At 40.6% G+C, this 23,022-nt stretch overlaps 1 protein-coding gene across 11 annotated transcripts in view; it reads right to left on the bottom strand.

Moving 5' to 3' along the window:
- Positions 1–1,060: 1,060 nt before the first annotated feature.
- Positions 1,061–23,022, bottom strand: part of PCMTD1 (protein-L-isoaspartate (D-aspartate) O-methyltransferase domain containing 1) — a 70,813-nt gene continuing 48,851 nt past the window's right edge. For all 11 annotated transcript variants that reach the window (XM_084849579.1, XM_084849583.1, XM_084849576.1 and 8 more), the window contains 3 exons: positions 17,803–17,974; positions 11,276–11,399; positions 1,061–7,542 (listed from right to left, as the gene is read on the bottom strand). In XM_084849579.1, coding sequence (XP_084705705.1) covers positions 7,172–7,542; positions 11,276–11,399; positions 17,803–17,974 — 667 coding nt within the window. In that variant the 3' untranslated portion in view covers positions 1,061–7,171. The remainder of the gene's footprint in view (positions 7,543–11,275; positions 11,400–17,802; positions 17,975–23,022) is intronic.

The following is a 23,022-nucleotide window of genomic DNA, read 5'->3' as shown; positions in this document are numbered from 1 at the left end:
TCCAGGAAAACCGGAGTTATCAAGGGAACGTTTTGGGCAAAGACGGGAAAGATCTTAATGTCCCTGATAGCCATAATAGTGTGGTCACTGAACTTGAGCCGGACATCCTCGAGGTGAAGTCAAGTGGGCCTTAGGAAGCATTGCTAACAACAAAGCTAGTGGAGATGACAGTATTCCAGCTGAGCTATTTAAAATCCTAAAAGATGATGCTGTTAAAGTGCTGCACTCAATATGCCAACAAATTTGGAACACTCAACAGTGGTCACAAGACTGGAAAAGGTCAGTTTACATTCCAATTCCAAATAAGGGCAATGCCAAAGAGTGTTCAAACTACTGTATAATTGTGCTCATTTCACATGCCAGCAAGGTGATGCTCAAAATCCTACAAGCTGGGCTTCAGCAGTATGTGAACCGAGAACTACCGGAAGTACAAGCGGGGTTTTGAAGAGGCGGAGGAACTAGAGATCAAATCACCAATATTCGCTGGATCATGGAAAAAGCAAGAGAATTCCAGAAAAATGTCTATTTCTGCTTCATTGACTACACTAAAGCCTTTGATTGTGTGGATCACAACAAACTGCAGTAAATCCTTGAAGAGATTGGAGTACCAGACCACCTTACCTGTCTCCTTAGAAACCTGTACGTGGGTCAAGAAGCAAAAGTAAGAACCAGACATGGAACAACGGATTGGTTCAAAATTGGGAAAGGAGTACGACAGCGCTGTATATTGTTGCCCTGCTTATTTAACTTATATGCAGAGTACATCATGAGAAACACCAGGTTAGATGAATCACAGGTCAGAATTAAGATTGCCGGGAGAATTATCAACAACCTCAGATACGCAGACGATACCACCCTAATGGCAGAAAGCGAAGAGGATCTAAAGAGCCTCTTGTTGAGGGTGAAAGTGGAGAGTGCAAAAGCTGGTTTGAAACTCAACATTACAAAAACGAAGATCATGGCATCTGGCCCCATCACTTCCTGGCATATAGAAGGGGAAGAAATGGAAGCAGTGACAGATTTTACTTTCTTGGGCTCCAAGATCACCGCAGATGGTGACTGTAGCCATGAAATTAAAAGACGCTTGCTCCTTGGGAGGAAAGCTATATGGCAAACCTAGACAGCATAGTAAGAAGCAGAGACATCACCTTGCCCACAAAGATTCGTATAATCAAAGCTATGGTTGTCCCAGTAGCAATGTATGGCTGTGAGAGCTGGACTATAAGGAAGGCTGAGCACCAAAGAATCAATGCCTTTGAACTGTGGTGCTAGAGAAGACTCTTACGAGTCCCCTGGACTGCAAGGAGGTCAAATCAGTCAATCCTAAAGGAAATCAACCCTGACTGCTCATTGGAAGGACAGATGCTAAAGCTGAAGCTCACATATTTTGGCCACCTAATGTGAAGAGAAAAGTCACTGGAAAAGACCCTGATGCTGGGAAAGATTGAAGGCAAAAGGAGAAGGGGACGGCAGAGGATGAGATGGCTAGATAGCATCACCGATGCAATGAATATGAACTTGAGCACACTCCGGGAGAGAGCGGAGGACAGGAAGGCCTGACGTGCTATGGTCCATGGGGTCACGAAGAGTCAGACACGACTTAACAACTGAACAACAACAACAATAAAATCTGGGCACCATTGAAATTGCCTACTAGCCAACACACTAGAAGATGTATTATTTCTAACCGGCATTCAGACTTTGACCAGTTAACTGAATAACCGGACAGATCACCAAAGTTATTAATTTAATCAAAGCTAGAACAGTTGACTGGAGTTTTGAAATAAAAAAGGTCATCAGCATAAAGAGTAATTGTAAATGCTAAACCAGCATGCACAAAACTGTGAATACTACTATTCTGTCTAATTGTACATGCCAGGGATTCCAAACACAAAGCTAGTATCAATGTGGAAAGTGGACATCCTTGTCTAGTACCTCACCCAAGCAGGACAAAAGCTGAAAACCAACCGTTAGTCATAACTCTAGCTCTTGGAGTTGGATATAACATTTTAACCCATTTTAAAAATTTACCAGAAAACCAAAATTACTCAATGTAGCAAGCATAAATTTCCAATAGGTTTTGTCAAAGGCCTTTTCAGCATCCAACGAGACAATGGCCATCTGATCAGTTCTTTCTGAATGTAAATCTATGAGATCGACCACTAGCCTCAAATTATCAGCCCCCTATCCATTTTTAATGAATCCCACCTGGTCTGGCTGGACATGTGTTGTAATAAAATATTTTAATATCAACCTTTATTAACGAAATAGGTTGACAGCACTGTATGATCCTTTCCAGGCTTAGAAATAACTGTAATAAAAGCATAATTTAGCAACGCGCCGCGGTGGCTTAGTGGTTACGACGCTGAACTGCAGACCGGAAGGTCGGCAGGACAGCAGTTCGAGACCTGAGTGCCATGTGACAGAGTGAGCTCCTGTCTTCAGTCCCAGCTTCTGCCAACCTAGCAGTTCGAAAGCAAGAAATTGCAAGTAGATAAATAGGTACCGCTTTGGCAGGAAAGGTAACAGCATTCCATGCACCTTCGTGTTCAGTCATGCTGGCCACATGACCACGGAAACATCTTTGGACAGCGCTGGCTCTTCGGCTTAGAAATGGAGATGAGCACCACACCCTAGAGTCGGACACGACTGGCTGGGGACACCTTTACCTTTTTAAAGAGAACTCGATGCCAATATATATTTATAAAGATGGTAAAGCTCTGGGGGTAAAAGGCTAGAAAATGTTTTATACCACTCAACTGGGAACCCATACGGACCAGGAAATTTACCAGGGGTCATATTCATAATTGCTTTTGTAATTTCTTCCAGTCTCAACGGTGCCATATGATGTTGCCTTTGTGGGAGATTAACTTGAGCAAAAAAAAAAAGCATTCATATCCTGCTCTGATATCTTGCTATCCTTATTATACAAATCCATATAAAACCCTAAAAATTGTGAATTTATATTTATGAGTTAAGTATGTATTCTATTACTCTCAACTTTTGGTGGAAATGACATTTTGATGCTTTTGACATTTAAGACGATGTGTCAAAATCTTACTGGAATGTTCCCCATTTTCCCAATATGCCTGTTGCAAACAGGTTAAGGCGAATTCTGCCTGCTGCAAAAGATTATTCACCTCATGTTTAACATTCTGCAACTCCTGATACAATTGCACTGTTGGGGAAAGGGCAAACTGCGTTATAAGAGATTTCAACTTATTATTTAAAAACACGTATTGCATTTTTCTTTCTTTAATTCTTATAGGAAGCGTAGGCAATAGTTCACCCCCTTATAAAATCTTTACAGGCTTCCTATTCAATGGCATAGGAATCCACTCATTGATATTAAAATATTTGGACAATTCAGCAGAAAGCTGAGATTTAAACATCTCATCATTCAGAAGAGAAACACTGAGATGCAAGAGACCGGGAGGCCTAGGCAAATCTGTGAATTGTAACTCCAAACATACTGGGGTATGGTCTGAAACTACTAATGTATCAATCTTACTAGCATTTATTTGCTGCAGCAAGGAAGTAGAGACCAAAAAATAGTAAAAATATGATGTACAGGTGAAATAAAAGGTATAATCTCCATCACCCAGATGCAAAGTTCTCCAAACATCATCAGACCAAGTTCAACCATATAAGCTTGGAGCGCAAGTCTCATCACCATTTGGCTGTTAGGGGCAGGCATGTTCCTATCCAGCATGGGATATAAGATCTGCCCATAATCAAACAGCTCTTTAGACTAGCTGTCCAGCCTGGCTAGATCAATTTTTTTTGCAGAGACAACAGGAGGTAGAATACAGCAGACCCATCTGCCGTTGGTTCTTCAAACAGCAGCATAAAGAACCTGCAGCATCTTAACAATTACAACCCATTTCTTAAAAGATCCCCATTTTTCCCCAAATCCCTTCCCACTGTTCTTTAAATCAAACCACCTCTAGAACTTGGTACAGTGCTGACTCCTTACCCTGCTTGTCCACATATCCCTCATTACTAATGTAAAACATGCTGCAAGTGCTTGGACTTAAACTTTAAAATGTGAGAGGAACATTCAAAAGAATGAGTTGTAAACATGTCTACTCAGAAGTAAGTTTCATTAAGTTCAATGGGGCTTATGCCCATGAAAGTGGATACGGGACTGCAGCCTGACATGACCTCCCCTGTGGCTTAGCAATATGTAAGTGAAAGTGACAACAGTTACCCAACCAATTATCATTATCTACTGACATTACCAGTGTGGCAGCGAAACTAACCATGGGGAAGCAGCTACCATACCATCAGTAATTTTAAGAACAGGCCATGTAGCTTCAATTCACAGTGCCTGTGGCTTTTTATTACTGTGTTAATAGTCCTTGTGTGATGTAGCAACAGGCTATTCTGTTTCTGTTCGACAAGTACACGCAGCAACACAAAGTAGCATTGATATAACGTAGATGTTCAATATTCCCCCCAAATTTGAGTGCTTCCAATCCCAAGCATATCACTTAAATGTTTTAAGGGAGCAATCCTATGGCCGCTAGATGCTAGACAGCGGCTAGACGGCGATAGGATAGGTCGGTTCTTGGGAACTGACCTTGGAGCACGGGCTCCGAGGTCAGTTCCCTGAGAACCGACCTCCACCCTCTCCTGTGCTGCATTGTAGGCAGTGTGGATTGGCCCTGCGATCATAGCGTGAAGCAGCGAAAACAGTGAGTTCCTTGGGGCGGGCGGAAGTGCCTCTCTGATGCTTCCTATGCATCGTCCGGCCTCTGCCCCCTGCTCTGACTTCCCGTGGCTGGACAGCCGAAATCAGCTGTTTAGCTGCGAATGCAGGGTGGCTGAAGTGGGGAGGAGAAGATCCCCTCTGCACTGCTCCTGCCCTGCATTGGGTAGATGGTCGCCTCTGAGTTCAGAGGTGGCCGCTTATCTTGATAGGATTGTGCCCTAAATGAGCAATCTCCAAACTGGAGTAGTGTTTCTTAGCAGCAGCAGCACCCCAATACACACACAGCCAAATGGAAACAATAATGGCGTATTTAGTCAGCACAAATTCACCAGACATTTTATTAGAATTATGACAAAAGGTTTAAGTTTAATTCATTTTGCATTTTATGTGTTTATTTTAAAAGTAAATATAAATCCAACAATGTGAAATAAACTCACAAACACAAAAGAAACATTGCTTGTGACTCAAAAAATTACATAATGAATATTCATAACTCATCTACTGTCTATCTGAACAACAGTACAAGAGAATCGGGAAAATGTATGAAGTCAAAAGATGAAATTCCAAGATGAAAAGATACACCTTGAATTTCAGAATGCCTAAAAACTTCATTCCATCTAATAAAATAAAATAGATGTGCTATAGTCAATGCTTCCCAGAGATGAACCTTCAGAATTACTGCAGTAGTTTTACTATATAGAAAATTCTCTATTTGTCAGTTTAAGTTCCTGTGAAACAAGGCTGGCACACTTGTTTTCAGCAACAAGTGTATTTATTCATTAGCATAAATTTGCAGAAACCAGCTCAACATACTGGTTAACAAACCAGAAGAAATGTTTTTTATGGATATTAATTTTTGATAATCACCAAGACAAAAAGTTTTAATTCGCAAATAAGCATGAAATCCAACTTGCAAGTACAACCATTTATTTTTATAGATTGTGTCCAATAAGGTATTTATAATATTGTAATCTGGAGCTCACAGAACATGACAGTTCAATAGGTGTAATTTCACTGGTTTTCATCTATGAGTTATCAGGTTGTGAGAACATATAAAATGCATCCTGATTTTATTTTGCTTTAAGAATTTTCATTGTGTAATGATATAATCACAGTAGGAAATTGTGCAGGAATTTTCTTCATAAGGAATGCTTTTGATTGGGCCCTAACAGATCAGGTGTCCTTAACAACAGCAGTTTTTACAGCATATCTTGAGCTCTATTTTATCTCACTGATATTTTACACTAAGTATTAAAATTATAAAGCTAGTGAAAATTAAGATACTCCATCATGCAAAAAGAAAAATAACCCATTCAATCCAAGTAATTAAATAACCAAAAAATGGAAGAAGAAACAATATAGTCAAGCAATGTCAGTCCAATAAGTTTGCACTTTTACTATTAATTTCCAAAAGGAAGAGTATCAAAAGCAAATGTAGGAAGCACACACCTTACCTTATCTGAGATAAATAAGGTACAGAATCCACTTAAAAGTGCACCTCTGAACAAATCCTTTAAAATTCTACTGTTACAGCTATGCAAATAGGCAATACAAGGTCATCTCTTCACATGTCCTACTCTATAAAATAGTAAATATAGTACTTGAAACCTAAATTACAATCTTTTATATATATGAAATATGCTTTCTGTACCATGAACTTTAAAAAGAAGCTAAATACTTTTTCATAAATGCTGGAAAATTGAGAATTTTTTAATGACGATCATAGGCTGGTGTTAAAGTAATAGGGTTATAGTACATTTTAAAGAAAAATGTTATAATCAATAAAACGTTTTCTTAAGGCTCTGAGAAAGAAGCAGTCACTTTTCTTGAGATCTTTTGGCAAGAGTTAAAGAAGGACATGTAGCAGGGCTGTCTAACATGTCTGAACTTGAATGTTCATATTTCATTAAAGCCAGATCATTCATTGTCTACACACAGTTATTGCACTCATGTATTCCTTGGAATACATCACATAGTAACGATGACTGCAATATAGCTATGGTAAAATAAAGGGTTCCAATTCAATATGAGATGAAAAATACCTGCATGTTCAAAAATGTTCCTAATGCAGACAGTGCTTATTGATGTCTGAATGTAGTTATTAAATTATTCACACATATAAAATTTCACTAACCCTCATCGATACAAATTTGTCAGGGACCAAAAAGATTTTATCATGCAAACTCTTAATTAGTGATGTATACTGCTTTGGAATATATATCTATCAGAGTTAAAAGAGCATTTTTCCAAAGATAACAAAAATGGATTTAAAAGAGGTGTCTACTGCTGAGTGAAAGTCCTTGTAGCAAAGTTAAGACAAGTTATGTTTCATTTCATCACTGCACTTAAGTCTTGCTGAAAGACTACTAGTATTTGTCCATGTATTTCTTAGTAAATGCTACATTTCAAGAACAGTGGAACTATCCAGTAGGCATTATCACTTCTACTTAAAACAAGTTATTTTTCTCTGTAGTATGTCAAGTAGGCTTTTAGAGATTCAGGGAGCGGTAGATTCATAACTTTTTCTCGCAATAGATTTCGCGGGGGTTCTTCTGGTTTCAAGGCTTCACTATGATCTTTATCATCCTCTTCTTTGTTATCTTCTTCCATCTTTTCATCTTCTTCACTATCTAGAGGCTGAGGAATGAGTTGATTGCCTACAAACACATAGGTATTAATCCTGCGCCTACGGCACCTTCTGCGTTTACGTTTTGGTGGGGGCTTCTGAGTAATACCCTCGGCTTGCATCTCATCATTTATATAGTTTCTAAGAGTGCGCCTAATATAGATCCGAGCCAAGTCCTGTAGATTCCTAACAGCACAGGGGGCTAAAAAGAAAAGAAAATTAGGATTGCCCTCTACGTCAAAAAATGAATCAACATGAACTGTACTGTGAAAATGATGTGAAAAGTCCAGAAAGATCGCAAACGTTAAGCATTACTAAGATTAATGGGTTCATCCCGGATTTAGTCTGAATAAACCTACTAAAATCGATGGAACAGATTCCAGATTTAGTCATACTTCAAGTATGACTAAATCTGGAACCAACCCACTATTACTGTTAAGAGCTAAAAGAATGTCATACTATGAAATACATTTGCATTTCAGGCTGAAAATCAATTATATGGGCTGGGATCCAATTAACATGGAACTAGTTTACAGGCCTGATAATGCTTTATTTTTCCTTGAATTTTTCCTTTTTCCTTGAGGCTCCACTGCCTCATGCTACAAAGCAAGCCAGTTTTGAAATGGGACTCTGAACAGCAGTTTAAGATATGGCATGAGGTCTACTCTACCTGTTAATGGCGGGGCCAAAGATACCATATGGCATTCCTTGACTAGCCTTTGGATCCCAGCCTTTGAATGTGGAGTATCTGAACAGTCACACAATATCAATTTTAAAAACATAACACATAATATATAATACATAAAAGTAACTTGTGCAACTATCTCCAACTACATTTGACAGAATCACAAGTAATTCTATCAAAGGAGGAGGTCCATGGAGTTATTTTGTAGTTCCGTCCAGCAGCAATTTTCCCCCCTATATATTTATAAACCAGAATCATGTCAAACATATCTTTAATAGAATGCCTGTAAGGCATAGACACAACAGAATTCTCCAATTCTCTTCTTGGTGTCATATCAATAATTTTTATAATCTTATCATGCCGCATCAAAAAAGGTCTGGGGAGACAGAAAGATGAACTACAGTAAAACTGTTTTTAAAAATGCGTGAGATTTGTCATTAATCACTAAGGGTTTTTCTACATGAGGCTGTTAATCAGCCTTAATTTGTTATATTTACTTTTGGTTTTGTTGCAGAATTGACATCCAACCACTATATAACCTCTAGGTGGCACTGTGTTATAACGGAATAGCACAAATATACACAAGAGGGAATCGTGCTTTCTTTTGCTTTCACAATTAAATGATGCGTTTTCCCTGCTCTAAAAAAACTTGCCAAAAGTGCTGGTTAGACACAGAAACAAAACTGGAGGGGTCACGGCATCACCTAAAGGACCCATAAACAACAGTGAGTAGGGAATGATGAGTACACGATAAATGCCTCATGTAGGAAAGTCCTAAAACCATCATCCCTGCCACTAATCAGTTTGTATTTTCATTTTGAAGTTTTTGTATATTCCTTGTTGTCCAATACAGAAAGTAGACTAAGATAGTAAAAATTGCTTTAGAACTTTCTTTCTAATGAAATAATTGGAAATGCTACTCATCTAGAAACTCATTTTATATGTCATCAATCCTTTCAAAGAAATTCCTCCTTCTTGAAGCCCCAAGGCAAGTTAGGCTGGTACATACTACAGAATAGATACTCAGAAGCATGTGAGTAAACCATCTTCTAGATTTTAGATTCATCTGTGCAGGAAGAAGAGGCTTTAAAGTTCCTGGAATTCATCTTGAAATTATTATGCGTTTGCTACTATATCCAGCATGGAGACAGAACAATTATCTCAATTCACACCTATCAGCATAGACCTTTTCTCACCAAGCAGCTGTCATTGTAGAACAAACCACCAGGGAATGCTGCTGCTGTTCCAGTTGGCCCGGAGTGAACTAGGGATGGACGAAAGTCCCTTACCCGGTCCCGCAGCTTGCTTCGCGGTGGGGGGGAGGCGCTCCGTCCCTCCCTGAAATTCTGGCCGGGGGGGGCGCCCCATCCCTCCGGCCGCGAAACCTCTTCTCCTGCCGGGACACAAATGGCGGCGGCCGTAGCCGCTGCCGTTTGCGTCCCTGCAGTCAGCCGTGATAGGCTACGTAAATGTTTACGTAGCCTATCACAGCTGACTTTGGAAAAAAAAAAAAAGGGCGTACGCAAATGGCGGCGCCCATGGGCGCCGCCATTTGCATTCCTTATTTGGGCACGTGTAGTCTACGTAAATGTCTACGTAGACTACACGTGCCCAAATAAGGAACGCAAATGGCGGCGCCCATGGGCGCCACCATTTGCGTACGCGCTTCCCCCCCCCCCCCAAAGTCAGCCGTGATAGGCTACGTAAACATTTACGTAGCCTATCACGGTGTTTTTTTAAAATCTAGCCGTGATAGGCTACGTAAATCTTTACGTAGCCTATCACGTTTGTTGTTGTTGTTGTTGTTTTTTACTTGGAAATGGCGGCGGCGGCAGCCGGTCGGAAGACCGTCCGCCGCCAAACCGCCGCCAAGAGCCGCTGCTGCCAGGGACATTCGCACAAGGTAAGTCCCATCCCGGGGGGGGGCGGACCGTTTCTCCACCAATTTCGGGGGGCCGAATGCGTTGGCATTTGGCCTCCCGGAGATTCGTGGAGAAATTCTCCGACATCCCTAGAGGAAAGTGGCTGGCTAGGAAATGTAAGCAGGTAGGCAGAACAGAGATTTTACAACACAGCAGTATCTAGATTGCACTGTGCCATACACTAAATGACATTCAAGTAGCTGTCTAAGAGAGTAATCCTATGGCCCCTAGACAGTGTTGGGGGCGGGGCATAGGATAGTTTGGATCCCTGGATCTGAGGTCAGAGACAGAACTCTCCGCCCCTGTGCCCTCGCAGCTGGTGCGGAGAGAAGCACGCTGGCTGCCTCTCCGAGGTCTCAAAGGTGACCTCTGAGGAAAGGGAAATGGGGTGTGCTGGTGGGTGGGGAAGGGATGGCTGACAGCATATCCATAGGCCTCCCCAGCCACATTCCCTCCCCAATGCCAGAGCTAGATGGGTGGAAAAAAAAATCTAGTGAAAATACAGACCTGCAGAGGTGAAGATTGCCTCTGCCACACCTCCCATAGATTTGCACCCTAAGTTTTTATTCAGTTCACGCATAAAATTTTCTTCATTTAGGAACCAGCATTTTTATTGTTGTTCTGGCTTCCCTACAACTCTTGTCAATATACCATCCATTCATATTTAAAGATGGAGGTAACAATGACAAAATGGCATCCATATATGTTTCTAATGGCAAGTTTGGATTGGAATCATGGCAGCCTCATCAACCAGTTTGGTTCAGCTTCAGGGGGAAAAACTCCTGTATAGATGCTTTTTGAGCTGGAAAGGCCCTTCCAACTCATAAAAGGAAGTCTCAAATTTCCTCCTCTAACCTCAGCCCTCAGTGTCACATCTAATGTCATTTTGAGCACCATTTGAGCACCGGGGGGTGGGGGAGAGGGGATATTAATTTAAAAAATACATTCATTCCATGAGTATTTGACTCAATTTTATGAGCAGAACTCCACTTGCGATTTTTAGGCTCCAACCCTTCCTCAATTGATCAGCCACATTTTTACTGGTATTCTGTTTTTAAAAGCTCATAATATGGTGTTTTATTCTTTTTATCTTTTATTGTTCACCATTCAGGAATCTGTTTTGATGTGGAGTAGTATATAAATGTTGTAAATAAATAAAATGTGCAGAGGTGCCATTACTGTTGACATCAAAGAGGAGCCATCAGAACTGATTCCCCCCCCTCCCCCCAAGCAACATGTTCATATATCCTTAAGAATATTGACACAAGTACCATTTGTAGCAAACAGTAGCTGTGCTACAAGGGAAAGGCACAATAAATGCTACTTACGCAGCCCAACAGTATCATTTTTGCTGATGTCACTCTTGCTTGGTTGCACAAGTGGAGCAAATGAAACAGCAAGGATGTTTTTGCTTTCCCAAGTATTCTGTCCAGTTCTCAGGATTTGGGTTAGCTGCATGGAATCATTGAAGATTCATGACACAAAAGTAATTAAATACATGGTTTCATCTACGCCTATACACATTCTGCATATACTGGCCTCACAGAGACATCATAAACTATATTTTATTTTTACATGAATGAGTTTGTGAGTCTTGGTCCACTGCCACTTTTTTCTGTCTAAACATGCAAAGGATTGATTGTATCCTTAAGGAAAAAAAGACGTAATCATTGCAGAATGCCCTTTCAACTGTTAACCAACTTGGCCCACTCTGAGAGTTTCACCACCCCCTTCTCCAGCGCAACTGCAAGGAAATCAGAAGATTTCACTTATGTTTTTATTTTTTTACTAGCCACAGTTTGTTACATCCAAACCTGGATAAACTGTGGTTAGTCTTAACTATGGTTTACAGAAACAAGCCAACTTCAAACCTTGGCTTATGAACCCAGCTTGTTTCAATAAACCATACTTAAGATTAATCATAGTTTAGGGTTTGGCGGCATTGCTAAACTGGTGACCTGGAAACAGAAATTAATGCTTCCAATCTCCTTGTAGCCACTCTGGATGGGGTGGGGTGTTTAAGTCTGAGGCTTGCAGAGGCTCGTTCATGTCACAGTAAAACCAGTTTATCATTATGTCTGAACAAGGTCACAAGCTGTATTCGAAGAATTATATCTTGCTTAGTAAGACATGAACTTTCGTCTGTGCACACACACCAGTCCCTTTGCTTCTCCACTGCACAAGCAATCAAAGCAAGAAGTCTTTAATTAGAAACAGGTTGCTTACCTGCAACTATAGTTCTTCTAGTGCTCATTGGTATAGTCACGTATATGGATTCTACACTGAACTTCATTTTGGACATTTCTAGAACTAGGCCCCATTACTGCTCTCAGTGTGCCTGCTCAAGGGGACATGGCTCCTGTCTTCCCACTCGGTTCGTAATGGACAACATGCAGCATCTTATATAAGGATGCATTGAGAGAGAAAAGGCAATACTAGCAGCAATACTATGCAGCAGCTCCAGAGAAGATCGGGAAGGTGGGAAAGCTCACTTGCACTGAAGTCTCCCTGGCCAAGATATAGGGAGTAAGTGTAGGTGTAGTGCCACAGCCAGGGAAACACTGGGAGCGGGGCATGCTAAATAAAGGGATATCCTCACCATTATCTCTTATTACTGATAGGAGATAACAGTGGGATTCTTCTCCACACTAGCTTCCCCAAACTCTCAATGGGGCAGGGCCTGCAGAAGGAGCCCAAGCCTCAGCTGGCTGGATTAGGCCTGTGAGCCAGAGGTTCCCCATTGCTATGTGAACGATAGTGAGCACGCAATGATCAGTGGTGATGGTTTCCACGCTTCTGAGAATTCCTGCAACCATGTCTCAAAGATATCAGTGGGCAGGTGTCCCATGTGATGACAACGCAGAAGTCAATGCTGATATTTGGAGGGCTCTGACACCTTATGCCAGTTGACAACCAAAACTGTGCTAAGAAACGTTTTGGCAAAATATAAAGCTGCCTGTACTTCTGGCAAGTATGACGTAGTGCAGCTGGATTATGTCCTCTTCCAAGAACTGAACTGACCTAATGGAGACTGCTATCCAATCTCTGTCTCCAAGAGTCATCTGATGAGCTGTACTGCAGAGCCTTTGCACTCTGTCCAGACTGTCATCTTCCTTCTCACTAAAGAGCCCTGCCCCATCTAAAAGGTTTTCAATTCTGGTTCTGGCCTTCTGTGTGACCCCAAAAGAGCATAACTAGGAATGTCTCAAGAAAGCTACTCTATCCACCATTGCCTTCAGCCCATTATTGGCCATGTGTCTCAACATACTGATTTGTTTTGCCAAGAAGAAGTTTCCTAGTGGAAAAACCCTAGCACGTTTCCTCTTACTGGTAACTGTTCAAAGATAATGACACATTATCCCATAAGAACTGTTGGTATCTAGACAGGCATGCTTGGTAGTTGGTGATGGAAAGCAACAATGCAGCCACAAAGTAAAATTTTTGCTCCAACATATCCCTCTACTTTTATGTTTGGTCGTTGAAGAATGGGTCCACTACTTGGTGGTCTCAATAACAATAGAGTTGGGTGAACGGTGTTTGAACAGAAAGTTGGAGCCTACCTTGCAGAATAGGTTTTCAGTGTTTTCAATATAGAGGACATGATGGAAGATTTTGCCCATAATTCCTTGGCCACATGCAGTAAAGTAGCATAGAAACTGCTACTGGAGCAAAGTTGTCAGCCTGAACTAACTAAAGGATTAGGTCCTTGACGAGAGATGAAGGTTGCTGAATTTCAAGACTCACTCAATACCCTGGCCATTCAGAAAAGTTGTTCGGCATATAGCTGAGTGTCCTCAGTGGGAGACATAGAATTCTGACCACCAATATACACGTCAGGAGATGAGATGGCAAAGACTGCAGAGGACATAGACTCTGAGTTGGATAAGTTGTTCTCAGCTCTTGACAATAGGATCACTCTTGTATCCAATCACTTTGCTATTCTGTATTTTATTGCTGTAAGCCGCCTTGGGAGGGCTTCTGCCATGAAAGGTGGCCAAGAAATATTTTAAATAAAATAAACAGAAGAGGCCTCAGACCTAGAAGAAGTCATCTATACTGGGTCTGACGCTGCTGGTACAAAAGCAGATATGGACAAGAGTAACGGTACTGGGGCAGACATTGACAGGACCAGAGATACGAAGGGGAAAGGCATAGCCTCCAGCACTGTTAAGGCTGAGACCAAAGGAACTGTGATACTCAAAACCAAGGACACCAACATTGAGGACGTGGTAGTATAACCAGTACTATAGGCAGGGCCAACATAACTGCAGGGGTGAGAACAGTGGAGGAGATAGCGGCCTGCACAAAAGTCCATGTAACTGCCATTGCAGCAATGTGTGCAGATACTGACTCCCCTGTTGATTCAGGAGGTTCTGAAATCATAAGCTGTTATGGGGTAGTGGCAATCATGGTCCTTGTAGTATGCTGAAGTATGACAGGTTAGTCTCATAATGCCACGAGTCTTCCCAAAGGGTATAGGAAGGGAAGTAACAATCCCAGCAAGATGGGAACCTAGAGCACTAGTATCAAATTGAGTCCCTCTTAATCAAATCCCATAAGCATGATAGTCCTATTCCCTAGCTGACCATGACCTTGGTGAAGTCTGCCTGGGCTCAAGAGAGCATCATGCATAGTTTAATATCCTCCTTATTTTGGTTTGGACAAAATGGGAAATTATGATAATTTAAACACTTCCTGGTTTGAAGCAAGTACTGAAGGGGCTATATACACAGGCAACAAGCTCATCCATATCTTGGCTGATATATGCTTCTCCAAATGGGGCCACTGCCTAGTACCTTTCAGCTTACAGAAAAACAGAGAAATATACTTAAAAACTGGGGAAACGGGGAGCTTACATTTATTATACCACATTCAAATATAATTCACGATTCCCAGTTTCCTTTTAGAAACACTTTTTGTATTCTGAAAAATAAGAGTGCATCCTTGCTAACTTTGAAAAAATTGGCACGTTCACATTAATATGTAGTGTTGATGTGAACAAAGACAACCCAGCTGCTATTACGATGTTTTAGTACAGTTAAATCTGATGCGTGTAAATGCATGAATAGCCTAGGACAATGAGTTTTTAAATACATATGTTAATATGCATTTAGAAGCACCAAAAAGTGAAAATATACATAATCTGATCAATACAAAGGGTTCATACTGTTAATTAGGAGTGCACAAATAAGCTTGGCAGGGCTTCACTTGCCAAAGATAGAATTGTAAGACCAAAGTATGGCAATATTCATGGTTTTTTTTTTAAAAAAAAAATCAATACTTGAGTATATATCAAAGACCTGTTACATTAGCAGTACCCATCCGATTTTCCTTGCAATCCTCTGGGTAGGTCAGCAGTACAGCGATTTATTTTGATAACTCTTGCTTCAGTCCAGTGTTCATTCCCCTCCCCCTCAAAAAAGATAGCTATCAACCATTACTGAAAAACAGCGGTATGATGTAAACCTCTCAATTTAGGAAACATTAATACTATGCTAGGATATAATAATACAACAAGCTGTTTGGTTTTATTGAGAAGAATCTATAAAGCAATTATGTGGCATTTAATTAATGAAAATGCTTACTATAAAGGCACTTTGTTTACTTATTGGGCAAGGCAGGTTTCTTAGGGATACTGTCAGATTGAGCAAGTCATGTTTCAGTGTACCTAAACTTCCCCATCCGTAAAATGGAGATAATTATACTCACCGTAGAAAAGCTCTTTGACATCTATGAATGAAAAATAAGTACTAAGTATTAAGTATACTAGGGTTCAGAGGAGGGCAACAAAGATGATCAGAGGACTGGAAACAAAGCCCTATGAAGAGAGACTGAAAGAACTGGGCATGTTTAGCCTTGAGAAGAGAAGATTGAGGGGAGACATGATAGCACTCTTCAAGTACTTGAAAGGCTGTCACAGAGAAGAAGGCCAGGATTTCTTCTAGATCATCCCAGAGTGCAGGACACGGAATAATGGGCTCAAGTTACAGGAAGCAAGATTCCGGCTGAACATCAGGAAAAACTTCCTGACTGTTAGAGCAATATGACAATGGAACCAATTACTTAGGGAGGTGGTGGGCTCTCCCACACTGGAGGCATTCAAGACGAGGCTGGACAGCCATTTGTCAGGGATGCTCTGACTTGGATTCCTGCATTGAGCAGGGGGTTGGACTCGGCCTTGTAGGCCCCTTCCAACCCTATTATTCTATGATTCTGTGATTCTATTATTGTATCACTAAAAAATTCATGTTTTTCAAAACATTGTGTCGTTGATTGAAAAGGGCAGAGAAAGAAAATGTCTCAGTTTCTCTGTACATTGAGCAATAGACTCAGCTTTCTATGTAGTCTGCTGTTTGTGTGAATTTTGGGGGGCCAATTCCCAAGATATTGTTGTGGCTGAATTACTTTTAGGCTAGATCTCTTGGCACTTCTAACAACTGAATTATGGGCAGAATCTAATGGGGCACTTACGCCCCTGCCAATTCTCTTACAACCCCACCAATTCCACTGTGCAAGCTGCCCCCAACACTTGTGCAGTGTTGATTTAGCACTTCTGGAGCAACCTGAAATGAACAGAAACACTCGTTTTTGGAAAGAGGTAGGTTGACAGAGCTCCCATAACGAAACATTAAATTCCACTGCGTAAGCAGGTGAGTCCCGCTTGTGCAACAGCATCGGTGGGACCCACCACTGGCAGAAGGGAATTGGTAGGGCAGAAGGGAATCAGCAGGGGCAGAAGTGCCCTACTGGACTCTGCCCAATGAAATCATGTGAGACTTCTCATGTAATTTCCCTATCCCATGAATTGTATTCTTCGAAGGTTACCAGACCAGTTTGGGATCCAATTACAGGAAGCTGCTGTTACACTGTTCGATAACTAAAGTTACTGAAGGCCCAGTTTATAAGTTAAACAGTGTTTTTTAAACTTACTTCTTTTTTATGGCCAAGCATTCTAAGAAGAAGTGTTAGGACAGATGGGTGCAGTCACTGCTATCTTCCTTATTCCTGTTATTTTGGGGCCTTGCTTCTGATGTACACATGGGGACAGAGACCAGAAGCATTGGAAATAAGATGGTGGTGGCAGCGGCAGCAACTGTAGCTATCTCGCTCAGCACTTCTGTTTACAGCACTGGGCTGAGAGAGTACTGGGGTGGCCAGAGTTAAATTCAGCACAGCTGCCTTTCCCCTCTGCTGGCCACCACCTGTGCTCATCTGCCCCCTAGTCAAGTTTGAGGAGATCCTGGGACTGAAGAGCACCTTGCCCAGGCTCTGTCAACCCTGCTGCCAGCCCTGTACTTAAGAAATTATCTGTATAAATAAAGATGAACATAAAATACAAAACAATATAGTAATACTGAAATCAAAGAAACTCTATCCTTAACTTGGCTGAATTTCAGCATGATGATGCCTTGATAGCTAGAAAAGTTCATTAAGAACAGGGATAGGCAACTTATTTGGGGGTAGGAAAGAGGTGGTCCACTACTTAAACCCTGTCCCGTAAGCCTATTTTTGGTGGCATGCCCCAGCCACTCAGTTTCTGTGGCACAACAAGTTATTTAACCAGGGGAAGGACTAGCCAAGTGTAAAATATAAAAAAAAACTACTCAAAATTCACTGTGAAAGGGTCAGAGGAACTACCCCCCCCCCAAAAAAAAACTATAATGTGCAAAACTGGGAATATTTCTGGAGATCACAGGAAACCATATATGGCCTATGGTTCTCTGCTTTAAGGTTTACAAAATACCTTTGTATTCACTGTACTGAGGCAACTGACAACAGGAAAACAGCTAAGAATAATATTACCTAGATAGAACTGTTACTTAAACACATGGTAAGAAAAACACATTTCAGTCACCTGATCTTCTATCGGCATAACCAGAATGCCTCCAATTTTCAATAAGATTTTCATATAGTTTTCATGGTCTTTTTGGACACCGGCTCCACAGTAAATCCGGTCATATTGATGGCTGTCCGATGCTATTTGCAAGCAGTTGCCAACAACGAAGGCAGGTTCACAGAACTCAAATCTGGGGATAAATGAACAGTTCATGTATAAAGGTATCACATTAGAAAAGCACTAAATTTTCAACTCTAAATGTTTACTGAAGTAACACTGAATTCAGTGGAGCAAATTTGCAATTAAACATGCAGCTTAAACACATAATTTCACACTTCGTATCTTTTCAATAGCAAAAACAGCTTAAGTGCAGTTGAATGTGCGGTGTGCTGGTTGGAGTGCTGGACTAGGACTTGGGAGATTCGGGTTCTAGTGCCCACTTGGCCACAAAGCTCACTGGCTGACTTTGGGCCAGTCACTGACTCTCAGCCTAATGTACCTCACAGGTTTGTTGTGAGGATAAAATGTAGGAGGAGGACCATGTAAGCAGCCTTGGGGTCCTTGAAAGAAGAAAAAGGCAGGATAGAAATGTAATAAATACATACATAATAAAAATATACTTAAGCAACTGAAGGTGAGTAATTTTAAACAAAAAGCAAATCTCTATCACAAGATTTAGAATTCTTATTTCACAAAGGACAACCCATTCAATGGTCTGGGTGGTGACTATTTATAAAATTCACAATAGCTATAAGAGGTCCAAAACATTTGCAACCATACTGTCCCCTCTCCCTCAGTTTTGAAAACAGTTTAAAACATTTATAGTGATTGTATTAAAAATAGCGTTTCAAGATTGCTTTTAAAAGATATATAGAAGCCTAGAAGCAAGAGAATTCAAATCTCCATACCTAGGAAACACTCTGTCAGACCTAAATGATGTAGTATAGCCAAATCTGTGGAAACTTACAATGCTCATATTGCTCACGTTGGAAGCCACAGAAGCTTTTTTCATGAATCACTGCAGAGTCTCGTATCTACTAAAACATTTATCTAAGATCCATGATAATTCAAAACTACTTATGTATCTACTCATGTCTAGTAGATACATAGACTTGGTATTTCCAATATTAGTATTAGAAAATAGGTGTGATAGCTAGACAGTACCTTTATCTTCCAAAAATAATGAGAAGTCAGAATGTTGGGGAGAGAAAGAGACCAATTATTGTAATGAATGGCATTTGTTTCATATACTGCAATTGCATTATCTAGGAAATATACAGAATAGATAAATCTACCATGAACACAATCCAGAGTTGAGCATTTTACATTTCATTCATTTCTTTGGGCTTAAGTTTCTGAAATTTGTTGATGCTACAAAGCAATCTTAAGTGGAAAATATGGACAACCTTGCCAATAAAAAACTTTAAGTATTGATATAATACAGATCTTCTTGGAAATTTCCCAGTTCTATGTGCTGAGTCAAATTAGCTTTGCCACTGAGAACTCGGATGTCCCTTTTCTGTTCCATCCAGAACAGCCCATAAACAGCTTTTCAGATAATCACACAATATAAGGGAAGCTGCCTTGTCTTTTCTTTAATGGTTTCTTAAGAATGACCAAAAAAAAACAACCCAACAACCCTGTCTCTAGTTTTTACTCTGCTGTGTGTTTTTATTTAATGATGGTGATTAATTCTGATGCTGCCCCTGGCTATTGTTTTACTTGGTGTTCTTTTTATTTTAGTTTATGTTTTACTTTGTCACTCTTTTGTGAACCGCCCAGAGCGCTTCGGCTATTGGGCGGTATAGAAATTAAATAAATAATTTTTTATCGCTCAGCTCTGCTTTTAGTTGTAACAACTAGGACCTGCCACAAAATGATGGAATGCTCCTTCCTGTTCAGGTTTCCAGCACTCCATTCTATCACCCTCCACCCATCTCCCCCCACCCCCAACAGCATTCAGTCAGTCAGCATTTTGCATCCACTGAGCATGCTCAGCCCACATGGAGCAGTATTTTGTTCCCCACACCAAAAGTTTCCCCTTCCAGAAAATCTGCTGTACTTCTGCACAGCTTTGGCTTCTTCCAAGCCTGCTGGTGTCTCCCTCTTGTGTATGGATGGGGCAGTTTGGCTACATAAGAACTGGCTCTCAGAGAACTGAGTTCACTATTAGTGTGTATATATGTTTTTATACTGTTTATTGTTTTAGCTCCATTAGCTGCTTTAAAATTAAGGAAAGGTGGGATATAAATGTTTTAAACAATAAACTTTAAAAGGCATAAACCGCTGGTTGCCACCAAATAGCATTATTATTTAGAACTTAATTTGATAAAAAATAACCAATTTTCACATGACTAATTTGTTACCACAGATCTCTTCCATGTAGGAAATTGTTTGTAGTCCACTGTGCACAACATTTCACAGTGCTTTGTGTATATATGATGAAAATACTTGTTTGACCACAGGCTTCCACAATATAGTGAAATTATTGTAGTTCTGACCATCAATCTTAAAAACGGACTTTACCTAAAGGTATGGCTAACAGCTTTCTATACATGAAAATTACAACAGAATATTGGAAGTCTAACTCAAATGCAGAGTTCAGAATAGGCAACCTTTTTAGTACCCAATTTCAAAGAATATTTACTACTGACACGTTGGTGAGAAGAGTTTGTGAACTCTAATGTTAATTATGGAAATCCCATAGTTTTACCACAATAGCCTTTGTGAATCAAAACCAGTCCTTTTCTAAATATCTAATAGGATTTATATTGACCAGTTCTGTGTCTTGTGAAATAAAACAATGTATAAATTAGGCAAATAATGAGTACTTAAGAGTTAGGGTATGTGCAAAAGTAAGTGAACTCCTGGTTGCATCAGCTCAATTAAATGAATAATTAGAATCAGGGGTTTAAGTAATTAGGTAGATCTTCAGGGGTGAGTTTGTAGGTCCCACCCTACAGAAGGATCAGAAACTTCGTGAGTTTGGTCTTCACCATAAGGTTGTATGGAAACATGTCATACCACGATCAAAAGACATCTCTGAGGACCTCAGAAAAGTAGTTATTGCTGCTCATCAGTCTAGAAAGGGTTACAAACCCATTTCAAAAGATTAGAGGCTCCACCAATCCACTGTCAGACAGATAGTCTACAAATGGAGAAGGTTCAAGACCACAGTCTCTTTCCCTAGGAGTGGTCAAATTGTTCACTCCAAGAACAAACTAGCACATCATCCAGGAAGTCAAAAAGAACTCCAGAGTTACATCCAAGGATCTGCAGGCCACTCTCGCCTTGGTTATTGTGAGTGTTCATGACTCAACGATCAGAAAAAGACTGAACAAGAATGGTGTTCATGGGAGGATAGCCAGGAGGAAACCATTGCTCTCTAAAATGAACATTGCTGCCCATCTGAATTTCACTAAAGATCACATAGGTGATCCCTAAGACTTCTGGAACAATGTTCTCTGGACAGGCAAGTCAAAGGTAGAACTTTTTGGCCTCAATGAGAAATGTTATGTTTGGCAAAAAAACAAACGCGGAGTTCGAACAGAAGAACCTCATCTCAACCGTCAAGCATGGTGGTGGGAATGCGATGGTTTGGGCTGGCTTTACTCCATCACGACCTGGACAGCCTGCCATCATTGACACAACCATGAATTTTGCACTGTATCAGATCTAGAGGAGAATCTCAGGCTATCCATCTGTGAGCTGAAGCTGAACCGAAAGTGGGTCATGAGACAAGACAATGATCCTAACATACAAGCACATCTACAAAAGAATGGCTGTGGACAAAGAAATTCTGTGTTTTAGAATGGCCTAGTCAAAGTCCAGACCTAAACCCCATCGAAATGTTGTGGCAGGACCTGAAGTGAGCCGTTCATGCAAGGAAGCCCTCAAATGTCACTGAACTGAACCAGTTCTGAAAGGAGGAATGATCCAAAATTCCTCAAAACCAATGTCAGAGACTGTCCAACAGTTACAGGAAGCACTTACTTGAAGTCATTGCTGCTGCTCAAGGAAGTGTCATCAGGTACTGAATCTAAAGTCTCACATACTTTTTCACACATGGATATTGAATGTTGAATCAGTTGTGGATAAATAAATGTTGAAAAAGCATCATGGTTGTGAGTCGGTTGTTTTATCAGGTTATCTGTTGTTCTTTACCTAGGATTATGGGGTTAGATTAAGATCTAATAATATTTTAGGTTGGAAATATAAATGTGACAATCCTAAGGGGTTCACAAACGTTTTCTTGCCACTGGAGAAGGAGTGAAAAGACAAAAAAACCTCTTCTAGGTAACATATTTGGGGTGGGGGGGTGGGGAGTAAGTCTATTTAGCCACCTACAACTGCTTTACACTGAGATGGGTTGCTCACTCACTGCCTGCTGAGATCAGGGAATGTCACGTGTTGGGGAAATGTAAAATCTCCGCCCCATAAGAAACCTCTGCATCAGGGCCTTTGTGTGTGTGGGGGGGGGATTAGGGAAAGCTTACCTCCACAGAGAGTAATCCTGTGCCAGACTGTTTCCTTGTGGCAAATAGCAGTAAGGAAAGAGTCATTTATGCCCTGCTCTAAAGCTAATGGCTAATGAGTGTGGCAGGGCAACCCGAGTGGCAGGGCAACCCGAGTTCTGATGGGCAACAAAGCCAAGGGACACATGAGGTCTGCAGGTTGCCCATATATGATTGAACACATGACACTATGGGCTCCAAACCCATTTTAATAATATTGATGCTCTGCCTAAACAAAAGAAGACTTTCTACACATGTAACAATTAGGAAATAAGAATTTTTCTCCTTTGAACCAGGCTTTATACAAGTCAAAATTCTATAGCATGCAGAAGAGTAAGGGTTTTGTGAACTGCCTAGAGGCCTTTGGCTCTGGGGCGGTATAGAAATGTAATCAATCAATCAATCAATCAAGATGTCGTCATAAAAGCAGGTGTTGTCATTAGGGGCACACTGGATCTTAGTATTCCTGCTCAAAGAAAAGTTTACATACATTAATTGTAGTGTATGATTAAACATACTTGTAAGTATTCTGAACAAGATGAATGTACTTTCATCAAATGAAAAGGCAATCACACTATTGGTGCTAGAATGCTTTATATATCGGTCATTTAATTAAAATTACAATAGTCTTTGTATTGCTATACTTCCTGGTTTTAAACAAGGAAATGGTGTTTGTAAGAGAAAATAACCTGCACAGTTGTCTTCTGTTCAATCTAGTAGTAGT

This window comes from Heloderma suspectum, chromosome 4 (assembly GCF_057233095.1).
Source record: "Heloderma suspectum isolate Gila_16-S chromosome 4, 16-S_ref, whole genome shotgun sequence".
Lineage (NCBI taxonomy): Eukaryota > Metazoa > Chordata > Lepidosauria > Squamata > Helodermatidae > Heloderma > Heloderma suspectum.
This window is presented reverse-complemented; position numbering and strand designations above follow the sequence as displayed.